Genomic DNA, 22,551 nt, shown 5'->3' on the forward strand with positions numbered 1-22,551 from the left:
CGGTATAACTTGTACGTCGTAGCAACAGATGGCGGTCTGTACGGTCTGTGTGCTACCATAACCTCTTTCGAACTGTTTTTTGCGCCGGCAAGTCGTACGCAGGGTATTTGTTATCATCAGTTGCGTACGGTAACATTCCACAACACAAATCAAATGCTCTGTGTCCATGTTGACCGTCGAAGTTAATGTCAACAAATATGTAAGTAATCATCTTAACCCTCTCCCCATATCCCGACAGTATTTCCAAACAGTTCACATTCCTGCCACTACTGGCATTACCGTACATATCGGTACGTACTCTTCAGAATGAACGCCGTACTTGCTAGGCAACTTTTCTGCCTCTTAGGTTATACACCTCTGCGGAAGTGTAGGAAGATTGAATTCTCTAGGCTCATCGGCTAGCCGCATGACGGCATACAGCGAGCCATGACTCATTTTGAACTGAACACCCAGTAGTTACCTTCAAACTTCATTTAACCACAAAATATTTTTAAGAAAACGAACTCCAAAATAAATAACCAAACACAAACAAAATTTCTTGTCATTATTGATACAAAACATATGAATAATACTTGGAGAACTGTTATTTTTTACCCTTAACTACATTTTACTACTAATAACTATTATTATATATTCCATATGGTTATTTGGCCAAACACTTGCATAAAATAGGAATTTACACGAATCCTAATTGTCCTCTATGCCACAAAGAAGAAGAATTGACTGCAGAACATCTACAAACCTGTGAAGTTCTACCTGTTGGATCCACCACAGAGAAATATTGGAGAGCAAGAGTGCTAATGGCTTTGTTGCCAAAGCCCAGCATTGGATAACAACAACATATATTCCATACTACGTACAGTCATTCCAGTTATTTCTTAACACAAACTCTTTTCCTTTAATTACTATTTCTTGTATATAGACACACACACATATGTTTACTGTATGCCTTAGTTTTCCATTCCCATTTTTTCTTTACTATATACAAAAATTTTGCAAGTTCCCTCAATTTTCTTTCATTTGCTGTTCTATATAATTTCCTAATGCTATTTCTACATTTAGTTGTAGTAGTGGCTCCTCAGTAATTAATATTTTTTTGTTCTTTCATTTTCTGGGCAAGATAGTAATATGTGTATCACATCTTCTTTTTGATGACATAAAGGACATATATCTTTTCCAACGTTTCCTCTTCTATTTTTTAACCTAAATTCCCAGTCTCCACCATGCTAGTCTCGTTCTTTCTTCCTTATTGTTAACTTTTGTATATTCTTCCTGTTTCCACGTGATTTTCATTTCTTTGTATTCAGTTAATGATTTTAGACTAAACTACTAAATATTTCCTCTCTCGTTATCTCATTACTCCTCTCCATTATAATTTTACCTATCAGATTTATGATCAAATTATGCGTTTATATAAGTTTTTGGTCAAATATGTTGTTGTTCTTGTTTTCTAATGCCAGGCGTTTGACAATAAAGTCATTTGGCCTCTTGCACTCCAATATTTTTCAAAGATATTGTCATGGTAAGCCACTGAAGCACAGATTTTTAGGTATTCCGAGTCCATTTCTTGAGTTGATTTGTTCAAATATGGTTTTATGTTAAAATAATATGCATTTATATGACCAATAAAAACCATGTCATCTGCTTAGAAAATCTAGAAACGTTTAATGTAACTTAAGTGTATAAAAAGAGACTAGGATGAAATTATGATGTCATAGAAATTCGAGCCCTATTGATTATGAATATAATATGACCAAGAGTTTAGGAGAAATCACTGTACACAGACGGACGCATGCCAAAAATTACTTTTTTGATATTAAAGATGCTGAAAATGTGTATTTCCATGAAAATATCTTCCTTCTCTTAGCAAAAAATTCGCTTCTTGTACATCACAATATTTTTGTGAGAAAGTAAAAATGACTAGAGTCACCACAACTTACACAATACTGCCAATTTATGTTTCCAGATAAGGAAGATGTGGACTCTGAGCAGTGTGGAGGGTTCCTGTGCGGGGGAGGGGGCGATTGCTCGCTGGGTGGAGCACCCTCGGAGCTGTATTTGGCACCCACTGTAGTTGTCACATCGTTAATCTATATAGTGGCTATGGTTGGAAGGCAACAGGACTTAGCGCACGTCCTCATACCAGCTATAGAGAAGAATTCTAAATCTTGGGGTGAATGCCTCGACAGAAGACAAGTGAGTACAGTTATGTTCCTTTTTCTTTGTATCCTTCCTATTTCTTTACAATGAAACACTTCGTAATTATTCTTTCAAATGCATTAAGAGATAGGACAGAGCTTTCCTATGGACACTAGTCCCAATCAACTGTCTCTTTTCTTTTTTTTTATTATTTAAATTTAAATATACAGAATGCAAAATGTTGTTGTTGTTGTTTTCTAATGCCAGGCATTTGACAATAAAGTCATTTGACCTCTTGCACTCCAATATTTTTCAAAGATATTATCGTGGCCAGCCACTGAAGCACAGATTTTGAGGTGTTCCGAATCCATTTCTTGGTTTGAGTTGCACAATGGGCAGTTAGGGGACTGATATATTCCAATTCTATGCAGGTGTTTAGCCAAACAATCATGACCTGTTGCGAATCTAAATGCAGCTACAGATGATTTGTGTGGTAAATCGGGAATTAACTGTGGATTTTAATGCAGAGAATTCCATTTTTCCTTTGAGATTGTGTTATCAAATTATAATTACAATAGAAATAGAAATAAAGTAATACAATCAATATAGAAAAGAGGATGCAGTAATATTAACAAAATTTGAGGACTGAATGAGCAGCGCTTGTGTTCAATTGCAGTTCAGATGTATTATTAATAGGCCTATAAGAGAATATACAAAGTAAAATAAAATAGGAACTAAAATTGAAGCTACAGCTACAGAGAAATTACATAATATAATATAATATATTAATATAAGAGGAATATAGAAAATAAAATAAAATAAAATAGGAACTCTGCCATTTAGTTTCCTCAGAACAGGCAACCTCCATTACCATCATGTTGTTGTTGTTGTTAACCAGTGGCATATGCAGAATTTTGTCAAGGGGGTCATTACTGAAATTATTTACAATTGAAGAGTCCACTACAAGAATGATGGATGTCACTTTCTTGTCGAAAATGAACCAAGACTGTCAATGCATAGTTTAAGACATACAGAATGTACATAGAGAGTTATATGACATTAACACTGATAGTCATTGTCCAGTAATGATCGGAAAATCACAGTTAAGCTTTGAGCGCTAAGCATTTAAACTTTCAATTGCTTCTCCTGCAAAATGTATTCCAAATGACATCAATCATTCTTGCAGTGGACTCTTCAATTTACATTATCCGTATTTTAAATTTTTTTGTGTATTATTATTATTATTATTATTATTATTATTATTATTATTATCATTATTATTATTATTATTATTATTATTATTATTATTATTATTAATTTTTTATATTTTCTTTCTTTAAATTTAAAATTGAATATTCAGTTCCATATAATAATGCTGGAAGAGCAATTGCAATCCATACACAGAGTGTCTCCAACCTGTACGGTCAAAATTATACAGCTGGTAGAAGACTCTAAACTGAGCATTTTGATATAATGAACCAGTAGTCAGAAATGGATATTTCAGGAGCTGTAAAATCTTGAACAAGTAATAAGTTTAAAGAACATTTTTGCAGCAAGCTGCTTTAATTTTTATAAACAACTTACATCTCATAGCAAGTGTTCAAAGTGGTGATCACCAGCCTTGATACATCAGAACAGTGCATCACATATTGCTCCACTCTCTTAAATATCCCTGGTTTCTGTTGTACAATGAAACATTTTTGCAGCAAGCTGCTTTAATTTTTATAAACAACTTACATCTCATAGCAAGTGTTCAAAGTGATGATCACCAGCCTTGATACATCAGAACAGTGCATCACATATTGCTCCACTCTCTTAAATATCCCTGGTTTCTGTTGTACAATGAGGCAAGCAGGTAAGAATTTGTTCCCCAAGTGATCATGAATATGAAGTGGGCAGTGTTACAACAACATTCTCATACAAACAAGATATTTAATGTTCTATTTCCAAAACTTAGAGCTCAGAGCAGTTGTTGAAAGTGGTGACCACCTGTTTCAATACATGCATTACAATGACATATTAAATTTTGTAAGCAATAACAAATAACAAATATCACCATGGAAGCGCCAGTCAGTTGTTTGTTAGAAAATTAAAGCAGCTTACAGAAACATTCCTCACATACATTTTCAAGATCTCGATGACATCCGAAATATCCATTTCCGATCACTGGTTCCTTATGTCAAAATGCTTAGATTAGAGTCCTCCATTGTCTGTATAATTTTGGCCCTAAAAGTTGGAGACACTCTGTATTTTGAAATTCTTAGCATTATCAATAGTTCGATAATGTAAAGTAGTTTTATCATTACTGAATATTTTCCTTTCTATTGATACGCATGTCTTATATTATGATAATATGCTTCCAGGTCTGGAACCAGTGCCGACCTCCTTGGTTACAAGCCTTGGTGTGTCCCCTGGAGCCCATAGTAGCTCCTGTAGTTGAGACACTGTTATCAGTCGTTAATACAGGGAGCTACTCGCTGGACCAGGCTCTCGGTCTGGCCATGGACTGCATCACACAGATAGCGGACTGTCTCCCGCCATCAGTCCTTCGTGCAGCAGCTGTCCTGGAGGATGCAATACCAGCGGATGTGCATCCCATGTCCAATTCTGTGCTGCTGCAACTCGTGATCGCAGTCCTGTATTCTCAGCTACTGCGTGCTGCTAACAAGTCTAATGAAACTGCACTCGCAGAAGCACTGTGCAGTCTCGACCACTCTCATTGCCATGACGACAAGATTGAAGCTTTTATTCGTTCAGCAGTAGAATGGTAAGAGTTGCATCAACAGTAGAAGTAGTAGTGGTAGTGGCCTCTTTCTATACTCTGCTATCTCCTGCTTATGTTCTCTAGAAGAAGAAATGGATGTGAATAATTTAAGGGGGGATGTCATGAATTTGGTGTAAAAAATCGATTGTTTGGAAATATGTTTCTCGCAATCTACGTAGTGTAATTTACATTGTGTATAAATTTTATATTTGTAGATGGCCTGGAAGTATATGTTGTTGTTTTGTGATGGTTCTTCAGCTACACCAAAATTTAAAAATAAAGGAACTTGGAAAAACGAGAATGAATTCCAAAAAAAAGGAAAAAATTCCAAAATTACCAAAAACCTCCCATTATTACAATTATCTCTTAAATAAGAATTAACAGAAAAAAACATTCAACAACAAGAATATCCTCTTTAATTATAATCTCTATCTTAAAAGGGAATTAACCAAAAACTTCCAACCATCAGTTACAACATCTCCCTACATTATAATGTCTCTCATTATAGACTCACAACAAACCTTCAGAGAAAAGAACAAATAACCAAAACTATTTCATTGAACAGCAACCTCCTTTACATATCTTAAAGAAACTCCTAAACCACTTCTGTCTCATATCTCACAGCCACAGCCTGTAGTTCCCGGTGTATACTTATCGGATAGGATCGTCAGATTAAGTTGCCTGATCCATCCAGCTGAGCTAATTCTGCCTTCTTCATCGTCTGTCCCAGAGCCAGTCAAGCACTGCCTTCACCTTCGAATCACGATCACTATCCTATCCCCCTCCCCTCGAACATTCAAGTAGGAGGTGGAGGTGGATCGACGCATGCACATGACAAAAACTAAAGTTTCTGATACACCGGGAACGATGTTACAAAATATATATAGAGGAAACAATAACTAATTTTTTTCATTCTGTCGGATAACAGTAAAAGACAAGCATACCATAACAGTTTTCTAATGCCAGGCGTTTGACAATAAAGTCATTTGACCTCTTGCACTCCAATATTTTTCAAAGATATTATCATGACCAGCCACTGAAGCACAGATTTTGAGGTGTTCTGAATCCATTTCTTGATTTGAGTTGCACAATGGGCAGTTAGGGGACTGATATATTCCAATTCTATGCAGGTGCTTGGCCAAACAGTCATGGCCTGTTGCCAATTTAAATGCAGCTACAGACGATTTGTGTGGTAAATCGGGAATCAACTGCGGATTATGATGCAGAGAGTTCCATTTTTTCCCTTGAGATTGTGTTATCACCTGGAAATATATTAAAAACGTTTAAATGTTAAACTCTGCACCTGCCACCATGCCCCTTTTGTTGACGTTCCAGTGCATTTATTTCGAATATAGGCTACGTTTTTGCAGGATCTAAAGCCTTTTCTCAAAAACTATAAATACCAGTGCTATGATTTTTTTAGGAATTGTTCATTACATATTGCTGAACATTTGAAAGTAAAATGACAATAATTCATTACTTACATTTTTATTTATATGATATTAGTATATGAAGGAAAAAGTTATTATTTTTGGAACACTAAGTTCAAAATTTTACAAATGAAAAACTAGTATGCATATGGTATTTATTATGGTTCAGTAATCTTATAGCAGTGTTGGCTTCATAGAGTAAAAATTTAAAATGAATTGCATAGACTTTCATACAAAAAGGACATAAATGTTGAATGTTTTATAATATATTTACGCACGGACTTACTCTTAGGTATTCCATTATATTTTATTCCATTGAATAGAGTTCTTTCTCTTTATGCACTCAAAATTTCATGCCTCTAACTTAAAAACTACGATTGTAATGATTTTTTAAAGAAAACGTATTTTCAATGACATCCCCTCTTAACACACTGTAAAGCACTTAAAAAAATGCAGGTTTTATATCTAAATACTGGAAAGAAAGAGAGAAAGTAACTCGATTGTTAAATCAAGAGCATTAGATACCTACCTACCTATATTTACCCTTCTATTTCTTAATTTTCAGATTCCTATTATTGCTAGTTGAAAACTTATACCATAAGGACAGCAAAGAACAGAGTTTTGTGGAAAGAACTAGGGAAGAAATAGATAACATAATCAGTGTTAAAATATTGTAAATAGTAAAGTCAGTATTAGTGAAAGTTTGAGATAAATAGTAAAGTCAGTGTCGAGAAAGTGTCAGTTAAATAGTGTAAATAGCAATCAGTGTTTGTCAAAGTGCTGGTGTTAGTATTATGTGAACAGTGCAAAAAATGAACAAAGAACAAAGTGCAGAGACTAATTAAAGTTTAACGGGATTATTAACTATGTCACAAAAGTACACGACAAGTTCGCCTGGATTGGCTCACCAAGTGAGTACACTCGAACCATCCCTGTTGAGGGGGTTCTAACCCCATCACAGGAGGCCTGTGCCCAACGTGGGACATCATGGCGAGCATTCATTCATTCTCTATCATGCTAAACCGACCCATACTCCCTGGAGTTTATAATGATGATATGGTGATAATGTGAAATTGTAAATGACAGTGTTAAAGGAAACATTCATTCATTCATTCATTCATTCATTCATTCATTCATTCATTCATTCATTCAGTGTTCTACCCAAGAGCAGACCTTTCACTGCAAACCAGCTAAATTTAAAAAAAAAAAATCTGTTTTACGATTATTTTATTCATCATAAATCGCACAAAAAATATAAAATCCAAATCCTGGGCCTATATTGCGAAGAAACCATTAGTTAACTGGACATAGCTGAATGCTTATGAAAGGAAACGAAGTTCTTTTTCCAGAAGATCTAGTAAGATTTGTGGAGAACAGGTGTTCTGTGGGTTTGGAAGTGCTTTGGTTTCTCTGAATTATGGCCATATTGTCTCCTTATTGAGCGTGATTGGTCTCTTAATCCTTCATTATTTTTAAGAATGCTCTGTTTAAAATCTGAATTAAACAGTCTGTTACTGGATTAATGTTATGCTTTTGTTTTTGGTTTGTTGTTGCAGCAGTCAGCTGTCAAGTGAAGAAGAAAATTACGTCTCCATGGAAGCAGCTCCCTACACAGCTGAGATTCTTGTCAGCAGTCTGTTGTTTACTACAGCTGGACGCAGGGCTCTGAAGGTGAAATTTAATTTTCAAGTTCGTGCTATGCTAAGAAAAAATTTTAATCTAGTTATTGTAATTTGAAATTTAATAAAAGTCTAAAAACTTTAAAAATTCACTGTGTTAAAATTTGTTAAAAAAAATGGTAATATAGGCCTACCTTAATATGCTGTCTGAGACGTTTCAGAAACCATTTACTCCATCTTTGGTGGATGAACTGTTGCTTGTTGTGTGTGTTTTCTGTCTTGCTGTGTCACTGTGGGTGGGGTTGTCTGGGTACTGTAGCAGAAAGATACGTTCTCACATTCTCTAATGTTACAACTACATCTGCTCTTGTAAACAGCAGAAATAACTAAAATACTCTCTCAATTAATATCACTCAATAAAAGAATTGTATTCCAATGGATACCATCCCATTGTGGAATCCTGGGAAACGAGAATGCGGATGCTTTAGCAAAGAAGGGCAGCACTGCTACTTACAGACCTGTTACTAGATCTACGTATTACTCTGTGAAGAGATTTATTAAATCTACATACTTAGACTTCAACAAACAAAATTTAATAACACAATCCCAAGGGAAAAAATGGAACACTCTGCATCAAAATCCACAGTTAATTCCCGATTTACCACGAAAATTGTCTGTAGCTGCATTTAGATTGGCAACAGGCCATGATTGTTTGGCTAAACATTTGCATAGAATTGGAATATATCAGTCCCCTAACTGCCCATTATGCAACTCAAACCAAGAAATGGATTCGGAACACCTCAAAATCTGTGCTTCAGTGGCTGGTCATGATAATATCTTTGAAAAATATTGGAGTGCAAGAGGTCAAATGACTTTATTGTCAAATGCCTGGCATTAGAAAACAACAACAACAACATCTGCTCTTGTGCGAACATCAACACTGTCATGACCACCACCACCACCACCACCACCACCACCACCACCACCACCACCACCACCACCACCACCACCACCATCATCATCATCATCATCATCATCATCATCATCATCATCATCATCATCATTAACATCACCAGTCGGCCTGGGTAGTGTAGTCGATATAGCGCTGGCCTTCTATGCTCGAAGTTGTAGGTTCGATCCCGACCCAGATCGATGGCATTTAAGTGTGTTTAAATGCGACAGACTCATGTCAGTTGATTTACTGGCATGTAAAAGAACTCCTGCGGGACAAAATTCTGGCACACCGGCAACACTGATATAACCTCTGCAGTTGCGAGCATCGTGGTTGTAGGTGGAAAAAAAAAATTATGGTGTATTTAACGATGCCCGCAACTGCAGAGGTTATATCAGTGTTGCCGGTGTGCCAGAATTTTGTCCCGCAGGAGTTCTTTTACATGCCAGTAAATCTACTGACATGAGCCTGTCGCATTTAAACACACTTAAATACCATCGACCTGGGTCGGGATCAAATCCGCAATCTCGAGCATAGAAGGCCAGCGCTATACCAACTACGCTATCCAGGCCGACTGGCTATGTTAATGATGATGATGATGATGATGATGATGATGATGACGATGACGATGACGACGACGACGAGGATGATGACAGTGTTGATGTTCCCACAAGAGCAGATGTAGTTTTAACATTAGAGAATGTGAGAACGTATTTTTCTGCTACAGAAGGAGATGTTAAAATTTTTTATAAACTATATGAACTAGAGAAGCAAATAGAAAATTTGAGACATAAGATATGTAAAGAGTAAAAAATATCAGACTTCTTTTGTAAAAAAAACAACTGTCATATTTCATTTTGATATGTGTGTGTAGGTCTTATAGTTTTAAATTTTAAACTGCTTAAAATATTGTGTATGATACTTTATTTTTTCTAAATTAAATATTTAATAATTGTAATATTTAATATAATCTTTTTTTTAAATTCATTGTTAACTCTCTAGCATCTGTTAGTATGTTCTGGTTGTGTTAACTGTTGGCATTGCATGTCAACTTTGTGCCTTTGAAACTTGTGTTCAGGTTTCTGCCCAGTGTCAGTCTTGATATATTGTGTTTCATATTTTGAAGTTCGGTTAATTAATAACCTGGCACACTCGCATTCATACAAAATTCCAGACTCTAGACACCTGGGAACTTTTCTTCAAGGAAAATTCCTCTAGAGCTGAATCCGAGATCTCCAGACCCGGAAGCCAGCATGCTGACCACAAGAGCAAGGAGGCAATCTAATATAATCCTGCTTTATAGAAGTTCCAAGCATTGATTACAAATAATTCTATATATTGAACATTGCATTCTAATGTTCTTGATATGCATAGACCATTTCCTGTAATTTACACTTTCCCTATATTTACACCATTTTTCAGAGTCACCTTGAAAAGTGTAGAAGAAGGGTTCGATTGTATCTGCCCCTTTCCTATGTATCATTTACATTCAAATATGGTGGGGATTATTTATTAGAGATAAAAGAAATTAAATAATTCTCCGTTATAAATAACTTAGGCTATGTTTGCAGGTGATGTGGCAGTTCTTGCAGCACAGTTTCCAGTGGCTGTTGGGTCAACTCGGAACTCTGGCACCTGGCGAAGAAGCCCCTCTTACACCGCCCCCTGTGCCAGCTACAGCATCGAGACCTGCTCCTACCAAGTTACTGCACACAATGTTCCACATGGGACATCGACATTTCGACCAGGTAATAATTGTAACAGTTTATGTTCAGAATTTATTGAAGAATGGATAGAACAGAGAAAAGTTCTCTCTGGCACCGAGACCCGAACCTGGTTTTCAACTCTACGTGCTGATGCTTCATCCACTAAGCCACATGCTGTCTCTTCTCACTTTATAGATCACTTGGATATGGAACAACAAGTTTTGATGGTGAAATCATTGCAATATGTGAATGTCTCAGGAATCTTCTATGCCACATCAATAAATTTAGGAATGCAGTTATATTGTCAGACTCCAAAGCAGCTATTCTATCAATCGTCTCTAAACACACACCTTCATCTCAAACAGCAGAAATAACTAAAATGTTCTCTCAATTAATATCACTCAATAAAAGAATTGTATTCCAATGGATACCATCCCATTGTGGAATCCTGGGAAACAAAAATGCTGATGCTTTAGCAAAGAAGGGCAGCACTGCTACTTACTACTTACAAACCTGTTACTAAATCTACGTATTACTCTGTGAAGAGATTTATTAAATCTACATACTTAGACTTCAACAAACAAAATTTGATAACACAATCCCAAGGGAAAAAATTGAACTCTCTGCATCAAAATCCACAGTTAATTCCCGATTTACCACGAAAATCGTCTGTAGCTGCATTTAGATTGGCAACAGGTCATGATTGTTTGGCCAAACACCTGCATAGAATTGGAATATATCAGTCCCCTAACTGCCCGTTGTGCAACTCAAACCAAGAAATGGATTCGGAACACCTCAAAATCTGTGCTTCATTGGCTGGTCATGATAATATCTTTGAAAAATATTGGAGTGCAAGAGGTCAAATGACTTCATTGTCAAACGCCTGGGATTAGAAAACAACAACACCGGATTCCAGTTCCGATGCCGGATCGAATCCCCTCAGTTTAAGTTCTATCTCTCAGTTTCCCTTTGGTGGCCTACCCTCATGTACTGTGTCACAGAATATGTGACAGTGGCACAATGTCCAACACACTATGTACAGAGGTATGTACGTATTACTCTGTGAAAATATTTATTAAATCTACATACTTAGACTTCAACAAACAAAATTTGATAACACAATCTCAAGGCAAAAAATGGAAATTTTGCATCATAATCCACAGTTAATTCCCGATTTACCACGAAAATTGTCTGTAGCTGCATTTAGATTGGCAACAGGCCATGATTGTTTGGCCAAACACCTGCATAGAATTGGAATATATAAGTCCCCTAACTGCCCATTGTGCAACTCAAACCAAGAAATGGATTCGGAACACCTCAAAATCTGTGCTTCAGTGGCTGACCATGATAATATCTTTGAAAATATTGGAGTGCAAGAGGTCAAATGACTTTATTGTCAAATGCCTGACATTAGAAAACAACAACAACAGAGGTCCACTCATTACGAGTGACAAAGTGGCCAGGATCCGACGGGATGAGCGTCGTCTTGAGTCACCAAGTGATTACTTACGCTTATCACGTTATTATGATGTGTCACATATTATGGGAATTTCGGTGAAGTTCGTAGGGCCTAATTAGTCAAATTCTCTGCTCACCTGCATTCTGGATCTTGGATGCCAAAAAGAGAGTGGTGTGCAGAAAGCAACAGGAAACTACCTCACTTATCTTTCCCAAGAAAAAGTGCAAACATATTACAATGAGTCTTTTCAGGGTTTAGAAAATCAACAAGATTGTAGAATGCTGGGTTTGCCGTGAAAGACCTGCCTTTGATCAAAAAATTATTAATGAATATGACTGAAAACAAAAGACTCATTCAATTTTTGAAACTCTTGGCCATGTGTTGGGCTTTTGTCGGAAAGGAGAGTTATTGCGTAACAACAGGCATCATAGAGTCCGTGGAGTTATCGCCTGTCTTCTTCGGAACAAGGGTTGGAAGTTCATGAAGAGGTGCACTGCATTTCTGAAGACGACTCTCTCAGAAGAGCGGATATAATAGCAATAAACAGGCAACAACAAAAGGCTATTATCATAGATCCAACTATACGCATGGAGAGAGATCTAAACCAAGCTCATCAGGTTGATCAGGAAAAAAGGGCCATTTATGAATCTTGTATTCCCTACCTTAGTGCCAAGTATAACATCCCTCTCTTCAATTGGTCAGTGACAGGATCATTTTTTAAAACAATTATCAATATCATCATTTGAAATTAAAAAAATCATCTCGCAAATTCTCAAAGATTCCCTGCAGATTATACAATTTCATTTATACCACTCAGAAGGCCTTAATTAAGGATATGCTAATTTTACATAAAATCTTTTATTTATCAGTATAATTTTATAGTCATCTTCTAAGATTTTATTTTATAATTGGTAATCAATGGTGCTTAATATTACATTTTATTTTTATAACAATATTTATATTTAATTAATTATATTTGTTTGCTATTAATTTCCGGATCCTCGTGGTCATCCTTAATTAAGGCCGGATGAGATTTTTCTCTCTCTCTCTCTCTCTCTCTCTTTTTTATATTAAACTTGTCATAAATAACTAAAAATTAAACTAAAATGATTTAGATGTATCTGAAATTTTTGACTGGAGGAGAGGACTTTGCTCCTGAATTCTATTACTTTCTGCCTATGCTGAACAGGGTGTGGAAATAATTCTATGTTTTTAAGGACACTATGACTTTTGTACTTGTTATTAAATACATACAAACATACATACCTTTCTCTCTTTCATCCTTCCTTCCTCACCTTGGTCTCCTCTTCTCTCTTTTGAGTTATTAAAGATTATAATTTTTCTCATTTTTCTCTCATGACTATGATGTTGTTGTGTAATTAAGACATTATTATAGATAGCTACGAAAGGAATGGTTTAAGAATTTATTTGCTCTTATGTATGCAATTTTCTTTCAGTTGCTGGCCGGTACTTGGGAGTTGGATTGGGATAAGTTGCTTCATACGCCCCTCTCGCTCACACCTGAACACCTTTGGAACCAGTTATCAAGTCGTTCAGAATTCCATGAATCACCATCTTTGCTGAGTGAACATGACACTACAGTTGTTGCCACACTGTCTGAATTATTCCAGTCTATAGCAGTTACTCCATTACATCATGTGTGATTTTTCCTATAGAAGTTTATTCTTGTGTACTTCTTAAATAACGTTGCTGTTTATCTCTAAAAGGTTCTGACAGAATACATTATGTTTGTCGTAAAAGAAAGAGCAATATAAATAATTTAATTTGGAAAAAATAGTAGTGCCTTTCATTTCGAAGAAACGTCCTTTGTATTGTTTTTGTTGTCTTTTTGCAAACCTAGAAATAGAACATAACCAAACTATAAATTTAAGATAAGCAGGAAACCAACTACAATCACAACACACATACACAATTCATCAAATCATCCCATGCAACCTTTATTGTAAATGATTTCCTATGTTTTCGTACCATTTATCTTAATGTTTTTTTTTTCTTTCAAATTGTCACACAATTGATTTTAATGATTATTCTTTATGAAATGATTAATAGGCCGATCTATCGAACCCTTATTTAGGGCGGCTTTTGTTAATACAAATTATTATATACCAATGGACAAAAACAATTACATTGAAGAACTAAATACAATAAAATATATAGCACAAGACAACGAATACAACCCTAACATAATTGACTTGGTAATAAAAAGACAAAACAAAACATTACAAACCATCAAAAACAACATACAAGAATAAATATTTAACATTAACATATCACAATACCAATGCATACAAAATTGCAACTCCATCCAGAAAACTAAAATACAAGATAGCATGTAAAACAAATAACACAAATAATGACTTCAAACAAAAAAATAAATACAGTTCAACTAGGGTTTACAAATTAAAATGCAATAACTGTTCAGATTTTTACATAAGACAGACTGGAAGATCATTCCAAATAAGATACAGTGAGCACATTAAAGTAAAAACTAAACCATACATAGGGTTGTCAACTTTTTTTGAAGAAAATACGGGAGATTAAGAAACCAACAAAATTTCACATAGAAAATTGGAAAATAATTCAGTTAAGTTACTAAAAAGCAACTTTGTTCTACATTTTGACAGCTAGGCTTAAATTAACAATATTTTGGGACAGATCTTGTCTCGCATAATAGTTGAAGTCAATTGCAGTTTGCAGCTCTGATTTGATTAGATGTGTCGTGCTCCTGTTTCGAACATCTGTCCAATTGTTCATGAGGTGAAACACCCTCTTTGTATGAGCATTACTATAGTTCGACAACTTCAAGTGAAACCCCGTAAAACACGCCAACTTCTGGAATCTCTCTCTTTCTTTCTTCTCTCTCCCTCGCTCCTCGTCATTCAGTCACCAATCACCACGTAAATATCTGAGAGGGTGTGTGTGTGTGTGTGGGCATCGCGACCAATAGAAGAACCACTCTCCAGTATTACCACAATAACGGATTCTTCATTTTTGCCTCGATTGTCGGCTAGGAAGGTTCCATTATGCTAGCATTGCAGGCAACTAGTCAACCTTTTAATGCTTTTGTTAGCAGGTTTGACAAACTGTGAGTGGACCTGCAAATACATAGTGCATAGTGCTCTCTCCCTTCCCTCTGTGCTTTCTCACTTGCTCCTCCCCAAGACAGCCAGCGCTCACGTAGAAACTCTGTCAGGGTTTCAGTTCGATTTGTCAATCTATACTTGGTAATCTTAGAACAAAACTAGCCAGTTTTTTTTTTTTTTTTTTTTCAATTTTATAATATTAATGTTGTTTGACTTTAAACAGGTGAGCATTAAAACCCATTTCCGGCAAGCTTACCTTCCAAAAAGACTGCACATTTCAATGCATATCTTGAACAACAAAATTTATCATATAAACAGTCATCATTTACAGTAAAATCAAATGTTTAGAATAATGATTTTTATATTGAAAAAATAAGGGAGAAAAATGCTCGAACAGTAGAAAAATACAGAAGCTGGGAAATTGTTAAAAATTTGGGGCAATTACAGGAGATCCCGGGAAATACAGGAAGGTTGGCAACCCTAACCATACATCACATCAAATTACGCAGAACACATTACTAACAATGGTCACGATTACAATAACATAGAAATACAGTAGCGTGCAAATTAATCCGAACAACGTAATTACCTATGCAAAAACACTCAAACGGGATAAAAAAGGATCTAAGGCATACCTCAGTAATCTGTGTGGCCTCCCTTGTTCCTAATAACAGCTCTGAGACGATTTGGCATGAATTCCACTAATTTCCCACAAATATTCTTCATTTCTTCATCGCGAAACCATACACCAATGAGGGCAGAAATCATCTTCTCCGTTGTAGAACAATCCATTTTTTGCATTCTTCTTTTGCAAATTGACCACAAGTTCTCAATGGGGTTGATGTCGGGTGAGTTGCCTGGCCAAGGGAGTACCTGAATATTCTTCTTGTTGAAGAATTCTGTAGTTTTTCGAGACGTAAGGCATGGTGCCAGGTCTTGTTGGAACACACCTCTGCCATCCGGAAATGATTTTTGCAGCTGGGGTATGATTCTGGTTTCCAATAAGTGAATATATTTGTCAGAATTCATCATTCCCTTGATAGGTATTAATGCTCCAGGCCCTTCATGTGTAAAACAACCCCAAAACATTACTTTAGGGGGGTATTTGGGTGCTTGTTGGAGATGAGCTGCTGTTACTTTTTCGGATCCTTTCCGTACGTAAGAAACACGGTGGCCGTGGACCTCGAAATGAGACTCATCGGAAAAAAGTACATTCTTCCAGTCATTCACCGTCCAGTGTTGATGTAATTTTGCCCACATTAAGCGTTTTTTGCACATAACAGGGGTTAGCAGTTGCTTCTTAATAGGCTTATGAGCCCTTCGTCCAGCTTCCAAAAGGCTACGCCGCACTGTTGTGACGTGAATATTCGCCCCAGTGGTAGCCATTAACTCGCGGGTTAAGTCGACAGCAGTTAGTCTAGGATTTAATTTACTTTTCCTGACAATTAAACTATCATCTGCAGGTGAAGTCTTCCTTTTCCAGCCACAGTTTCCTTTTTTCTGGGGTGTGATGGATCCAGTCTCCCTGTATCGTTTTATGATCGAATTAACAGTAGCCAAACCGATGTGACATTCTGCAGCAATTTGCCTCTGTGTCATAGAAGAATGCTCTGCTAATGTTATAATTTTAGACCGTTTTCGTGGAGTTGTATCCATTTGTGAAGACGACAGAATGTACACAGGATTGCAGTATTAAGTCTTCAACACAACTGAAATGCTTATAAGTACAAAACGACAGGCAAAATGTCACATATTATAAAAAAAATAATGACAGACCTTCAACAATGGAATTACACGTACTACAGATGTCAATTAAAGCGGTATGAGCAGCTTTGAGGCCAACAATGACAGAAAATGTAAAAATATGTCATTTTCGGATTAATTTGCACGCTACTGTAGATATGGAAATATTACACATCACATCAAAAAGTCCACAATTAAATATATTAGAACAATAGGAAATATACAAGCACACAATAACATACCCACAGCATATACTTAATACACAATTACAATTCATTACACATACATTATTCGATCTCATAATACACTACAAACAAACAACCCCCCCCACCACTGATGACAGCAATCGCCAGAAATCAAGACCAGCTGGAGCCATAGTAGTTTGAAGAACACTGATGATGACACCACACCGGTGATGAAATGGGTCCATCTGTCGTTAAGGTTGTTGTTGTTTAGTTATATTACCTTTTTTTAAAAGTTAACACTTCTAACATTTTAATTTATGAAAATTAGTGTTTTAATGTAAGTGTTAAAGTAAACAAAAATAATTAGATGATGTGAGGAGCTGTTAACTTTTTGATTTCTAATGTCAACTTTAGTCGATAATATTTGAATCATTGAAAAAACCAAAAGTGAACTTTAGTAGTTGCAAGCATGCATTAAAATGGAATATTATGGCATTTAAAACCCGGTCAGCTACGTACCACAGGTGTATCTAAATTCCGGTACCATATTGTTAATAATAAGTGGGATATTTCTGAAGTGAAAAGCTTCTTGAGCATCTCTTCTGAATTTTTACGCATTTCAGTTAACCACTTCAGTTTAGTCCTTAAGGAAAAAGTTGTCACTTTTAGTGATGTGTCCCCTTACAGAAATAAATTGAGATAAAATAAAATAAAAATTTAATTAAACTAAACTAAATTAAATTAAAGTGAAATAAAATTAAATTAACTGAAATTAGATTAATGAAGTTAACTAAAATAATATCGAATGAAATAAATTGAATTGAAATTAAATAAAAAATAGGTAAATTTAAATTAAATAAAATAACATTGAATGAAATGAAATAAAACGGAATTAAATTAAAATGAAATAAAATTAGATGGAACTAAAGTAAATGAAACTGGGAAAAATGGAATAAAATAAAATTGAATTAAATAAAATTAAATGAAAAAATAAAATAAATTGACATTACGCTTAGTCAAATTAAATAAAATAATGGTAGATTAAATTTCATTACTTTAATATATATATATATATATATATATATATATATATATAAAATAATAATAATAATAATAATAATGTATTGTTATGTAATTAAACGTAATTTATATTACTTTCATTTAGTGTAATTTAAGTTAACTTAAGCATAATTCATTTTAATTTACCGTAATTTAATTTATTTCAGAGTAATTTTTATGAATTTCATTTTATTTTAATTTAATTTAGCACAATTAAGTTTAATTTCATTTTGCGTAATTCAGTTCAATTTAGAGTTCTATAATTTAATTAGGCGTATTGTAATTTAATTTAATGTAACTTAATTGAGAGTTGTTTAATTTGATTTAGTAGTTGGGTCATTCCATAGAAAACTTTAAGAATATGCCAGTGATGTCATGGATTTTTTGGGTTTTTAATATACTAATGTTATTATAAAAGTAAATTAAACTGCCAGCTATGATCGCCATATCATTAATATTTTAGTCATACGAATGATTGACAAATGGGTGGCAGTTACACGTTATCCATAATTTGAAATATTCTAGACACCATATATGAAGTGTCATCGAAACTAAAGAGACGCCATTGTGAACCTGAACAACCATATTTTTAGTACCTTAAAGACAAATTCGAATAATATTAAGGGATGCTCATAAAAATGTCTCATTGAAAAAAATAAATAGTTTTATATTCGAATGCAACATTTAAATTCATGCGAATTTCATTCGTATTGAAGAAAATCTGATTCTTAATCCATCTCCCAAGTTTTATGGTCTGATCTCAAGAAACCTATGAATAATTAAATTAATATATTAATTTTTGTTCTGATGGTTGAAAATCGCTTGCTGTGTGTGGCAGTCGCAGCGTCATAACTTGATGAGTAATCTCAAACCCGTGTGTCTTCTACCTGACCTTGATTGCATAGTGTAGCTGTCAGTATACGTCTGGAAGCATTATTGTTTAAAGCTGTGAATTTTTAGCAGTGCAGTGGTGCCTGATTAGATTGAAAATGCCAAAATCTGAAAGTCGTTTTCGGTACTTGTGGTGTTGTAACCCTTTCGGACTCTAAGGACATTCGAGAAAGACAGGTAATAGAAAAGTTATCGAATGAATACGAGAAAAAATAGCGAAGTTAGTGACAGGTGATGCAATATACAGTTCATGTTGTATCAAATTATCAAAATGGCATCCACGGGCTGTATTGAACAAAGTGATGTGAGGAAATACAGCGAAGAAGAATGTGTTCGGTGACTGATAATGAGTCGAAATCTAGTGAAGAATTGTGTGTTCCACTAGAAATTAAAAGGAGGCCACAATAAGCAATTTAAATCAATTATTAACACACTTGGACAGTCTCCTGTTTCTAAACGTAAGTTGTCGCGCGTCAAATCATACGCGGCAAGGAAAGCCAGTGCAGTGAACGGAACAGTTAGTAAAATATTTAATGTAGGGAATGAAAATAACGATGGCGAAAAAAATGATCGCACTCAACGAACGAAAAATATACTGGTACGGTTTTAACCTGTTTACCCAAAAGCTGAAGCGTAAACAAAATAATGTCAGAATTCTGGATTTCGCTTTATGTAGCTAGTAGAGGTGAACAAAACTAACTGCCGCTCTCGCTCGCTGTGTTCGTTGCATTTGTCTTTCGAGTCTCGGCTCATCATTCTCGCTGCGCTTCGAGTCTCGCTCATCATTCTCGAAATAGCATTTGGTCGGAGTGAAAAGATTTCGTAACTTTGAATAACATACATCATTGAAATAAATAACATTATAAATGTTTAAATGAGACAAAAAGACAAAACAGAACAGTATCTTAGTTATCAAGATGTTCTGGTTCTATTATATGATATTACCTATGGATATATATATATATATATATATATATATATATATATATATAAACAATTCTCAAATAAATTTTCATTTCTAAGAAACATAAAACATGACATTAATATCTTTTTACTTGAGATGGCACACTTGATCTTAAACATATGAAAAGAAAATTCTTAGCCTTTTAATAAGGGCCTAGTAATTAAATAAAAACTGGGGAACGGCTTATTATACTCTGAAAGGTAGAGATGTTTCAAATAGGCTACTTCTTGGCTGTTTATATATATATATAAAATGAAGCGTCCAATTACAAAACTGTCTAAATCCATTTTTTTTTAAATTGAGATAATGGCGGTTTCGTCATCTACCTAAATGTCTCTAGCAATTTTCTAATGAATGTTGTGCCTAAATTCCCTCTTTCCTTCCATAAATAAGCTTCAAATATGACGAACACTACAAACAATTAGGAAAAAAGTTATCAGTTTTTGGCGTTTCCTGAAAATTGTTAAGAATGGATGTAGACAGTTTTGGAATTGGAGGCTTCATATATAAAACAGTTGCCAAAGTAGATAAAAGTTCATCATCATCATCATCATCATCCTTCACGGATTAGGTCTCTGTAGACCTGTTTCGGTCCCATCTAGCAGTCTTCTAAAAGGTATTCCTGGTCGACGATGTCCTCTAGGTTTATACTGCATCATAATTTTTGGGATTCTTGAATTTTCCATTCTTCTTACATGATCTAGCCAATTGAATTTGTATCTGCTGATTTTTTCTTCTACTGACTCTACTTCTAATTGTTCTAAAATTTCTTCATTCCTTTTTCGGTCTAAAAGAGTATATCCTGCTGTCCTGAAAAACTTCATTTCCGTTGCTTTGATTCTGTTCATGTCTTTTTTTTCTTTAATGTCCAAATCTCGCTTCCGTATAAAAGGGACGGTAATGCTAGTGTATTATATATTTTTATTCATGTAGATAAAAGTTCAGTCAGGTATAAACAACTGCTTTCTTTGGGATTTCGGGAGATGATCAATATCGAGTCTCTGAAGTCTCACAACCAGTCTTTAGTCAAGGACGCGACGTAATACAACATTGTCATGCGGGTTTTCGGCTTTGCGGGCGTTGTGAGACTCGTTTTCTAGATCGTTGTTCATCTCTAAACTGACACAAAACCATAAAGGAATAATGTCTGTACCTGACAGAAAATATCAACGCCATATCCCTGAAGAAACTGTCACACTTGTCCATAACTTCTACTTAGAGGACGATATTAGCAGGATTTTAGCAGGAATTAAAGATGTGGGCGCTATTCATAGATATTTCGCTAGCCCGCGCTACGAGCGTACTAAACTAGCCCCGGCTGTCGACTGGTTACTTGTACAAGATTCATATCATATATCATATCATATCATATCATATCATATCATATCATATCATATCATATCATATCATATCATATTACATTACATTATATTAGCAGACAGTCAGTTTAATAAACTAGTCCGCAAACAAACCTCAAATTATATGTACATTTTTTAATACACAGTAATAAAAGTAAATAGGTATATTATATTCAAATATTTTATGCATGTATAATGTCTCCAGTATAATACAACTAGCACAAAATAGCAACAATATTGAATCATATAATATACATCCATATCCAAAATTATTTACTTTTTATTACTTTGTTTACATTTTCCGAATATACAAAATAAACTTTAATTCAATTTTGAAAATAAATTAAACAATTGAGTAAGGGACAAACTAGAAATTGGCAACAAAACTAAAGGATGCGAAATACTCTCTACAGCTCTACACGAAATAAAATATTTCTTCCAACGATTTAGATTCTGGAAAAGTCCCCATAACACTTATAGCGTTCCCTCGTTGAATGGCAATATTAATTCTTTGGCGGAGGAAAGCCGTAGAGCGAGAGTCACCGTTAAGTTCTGATAAATACTTTGCCGATATCAGAAGTTAACAACTTCGCCTCGGAACACCATGGGCCCATAGATTCTACGGCGAAAACGACAAAATTATATCTATCCAGAAGATCGAGATACTTATTGCGTTTAATTGTAACAGCAGATGCAGCGGCTGACCCAGCGAGTTTGGAAGTTTTGGGCAAATAAGAAGAAGCGAAGGTGTTATAACAAGTGGCATCCCATAAAAGTGATTTGCCTTTGGACCATGGTGTTAAAGTTAAGCCATCTGGACGTTTGCCATCGGAACGATTTATGCCAATGGGTTCTAGAATGGTAGGAAAACCAGCGGAAATTAGGGCCTTTTTAATGATGTCGTTATCATATCATATCATATCATATCATATCATATCATATATCATATCATATCATATCATATCACATCATATCGCAAACACTGGTTTATGAATACGAAAAACGTTAGTTCGCTGATCATCCACCGGAAGCCCGCGCTAAGAATGTCTACGAATACGGCCCACAAAATCTGTGAAAGAGGACGACAGAAGATTGAAAAAAACAAAGACGGCTCCTTTTGCCTGGCCTAAAAGAGTTCTACAAAGAATTTAAGAACAGGCATCCAGGCTCAAAGATAG

At 35.1% G+C, this 22,551-nt stretch overlaps 1 protein-coding gene across 1 annotated transcript in view; it reads left to right on the plus strand.

Annotated features, from left to right (window-relative positions):
* Positions 1-13,866, plus strand: part of LOC138703018 (uncharacterized protein KIAA0825) — a 33,421-nt gene extending 19,555 nt beyond the window's left edge. Inside the window, exons 8-12 of the mRNA XM_069830522.1 lie at positions 1,967-2,196; positions 4,503-4,906; positions 7,890-8,004; positions 10,476-10,652; positions 13,527-13,866. Coding sequence (XP_069686623.1) covers positions 1,967-2,196; positions 4,503-4,906; positions 7,890-8,004; positions 10,476-10,652; positions 13,527-13,733 — 1,133 coding nt within the window. The 3' untranslated portion in view covers positions 13,734-13,866. The remainder of the gene's footprint in view (positions 1-1,966; positions 2,197-4,502; positions 4,907-7,889; positions 8,005-10,475; positions 10,653-13,526) is intronic.
* Positions 13,867-22,551: the final 8,685 nt, after the last annotated feature.

This window comes from Periplaneta americana, chromosome 7 (genome assembly GCF_040183065.1).
Source record: "Periplaneta americana isolate PAMFEO1 chromosome 7, P.americana_PAMFEO1_priV1, whole genome shotgun sequence".
Lineage (NCBI taxonomy): Eukaryota > Metazoa > Arthropoda > Insecta > Blattodea > Blattidae > Periplaneta > Periplaneta americana.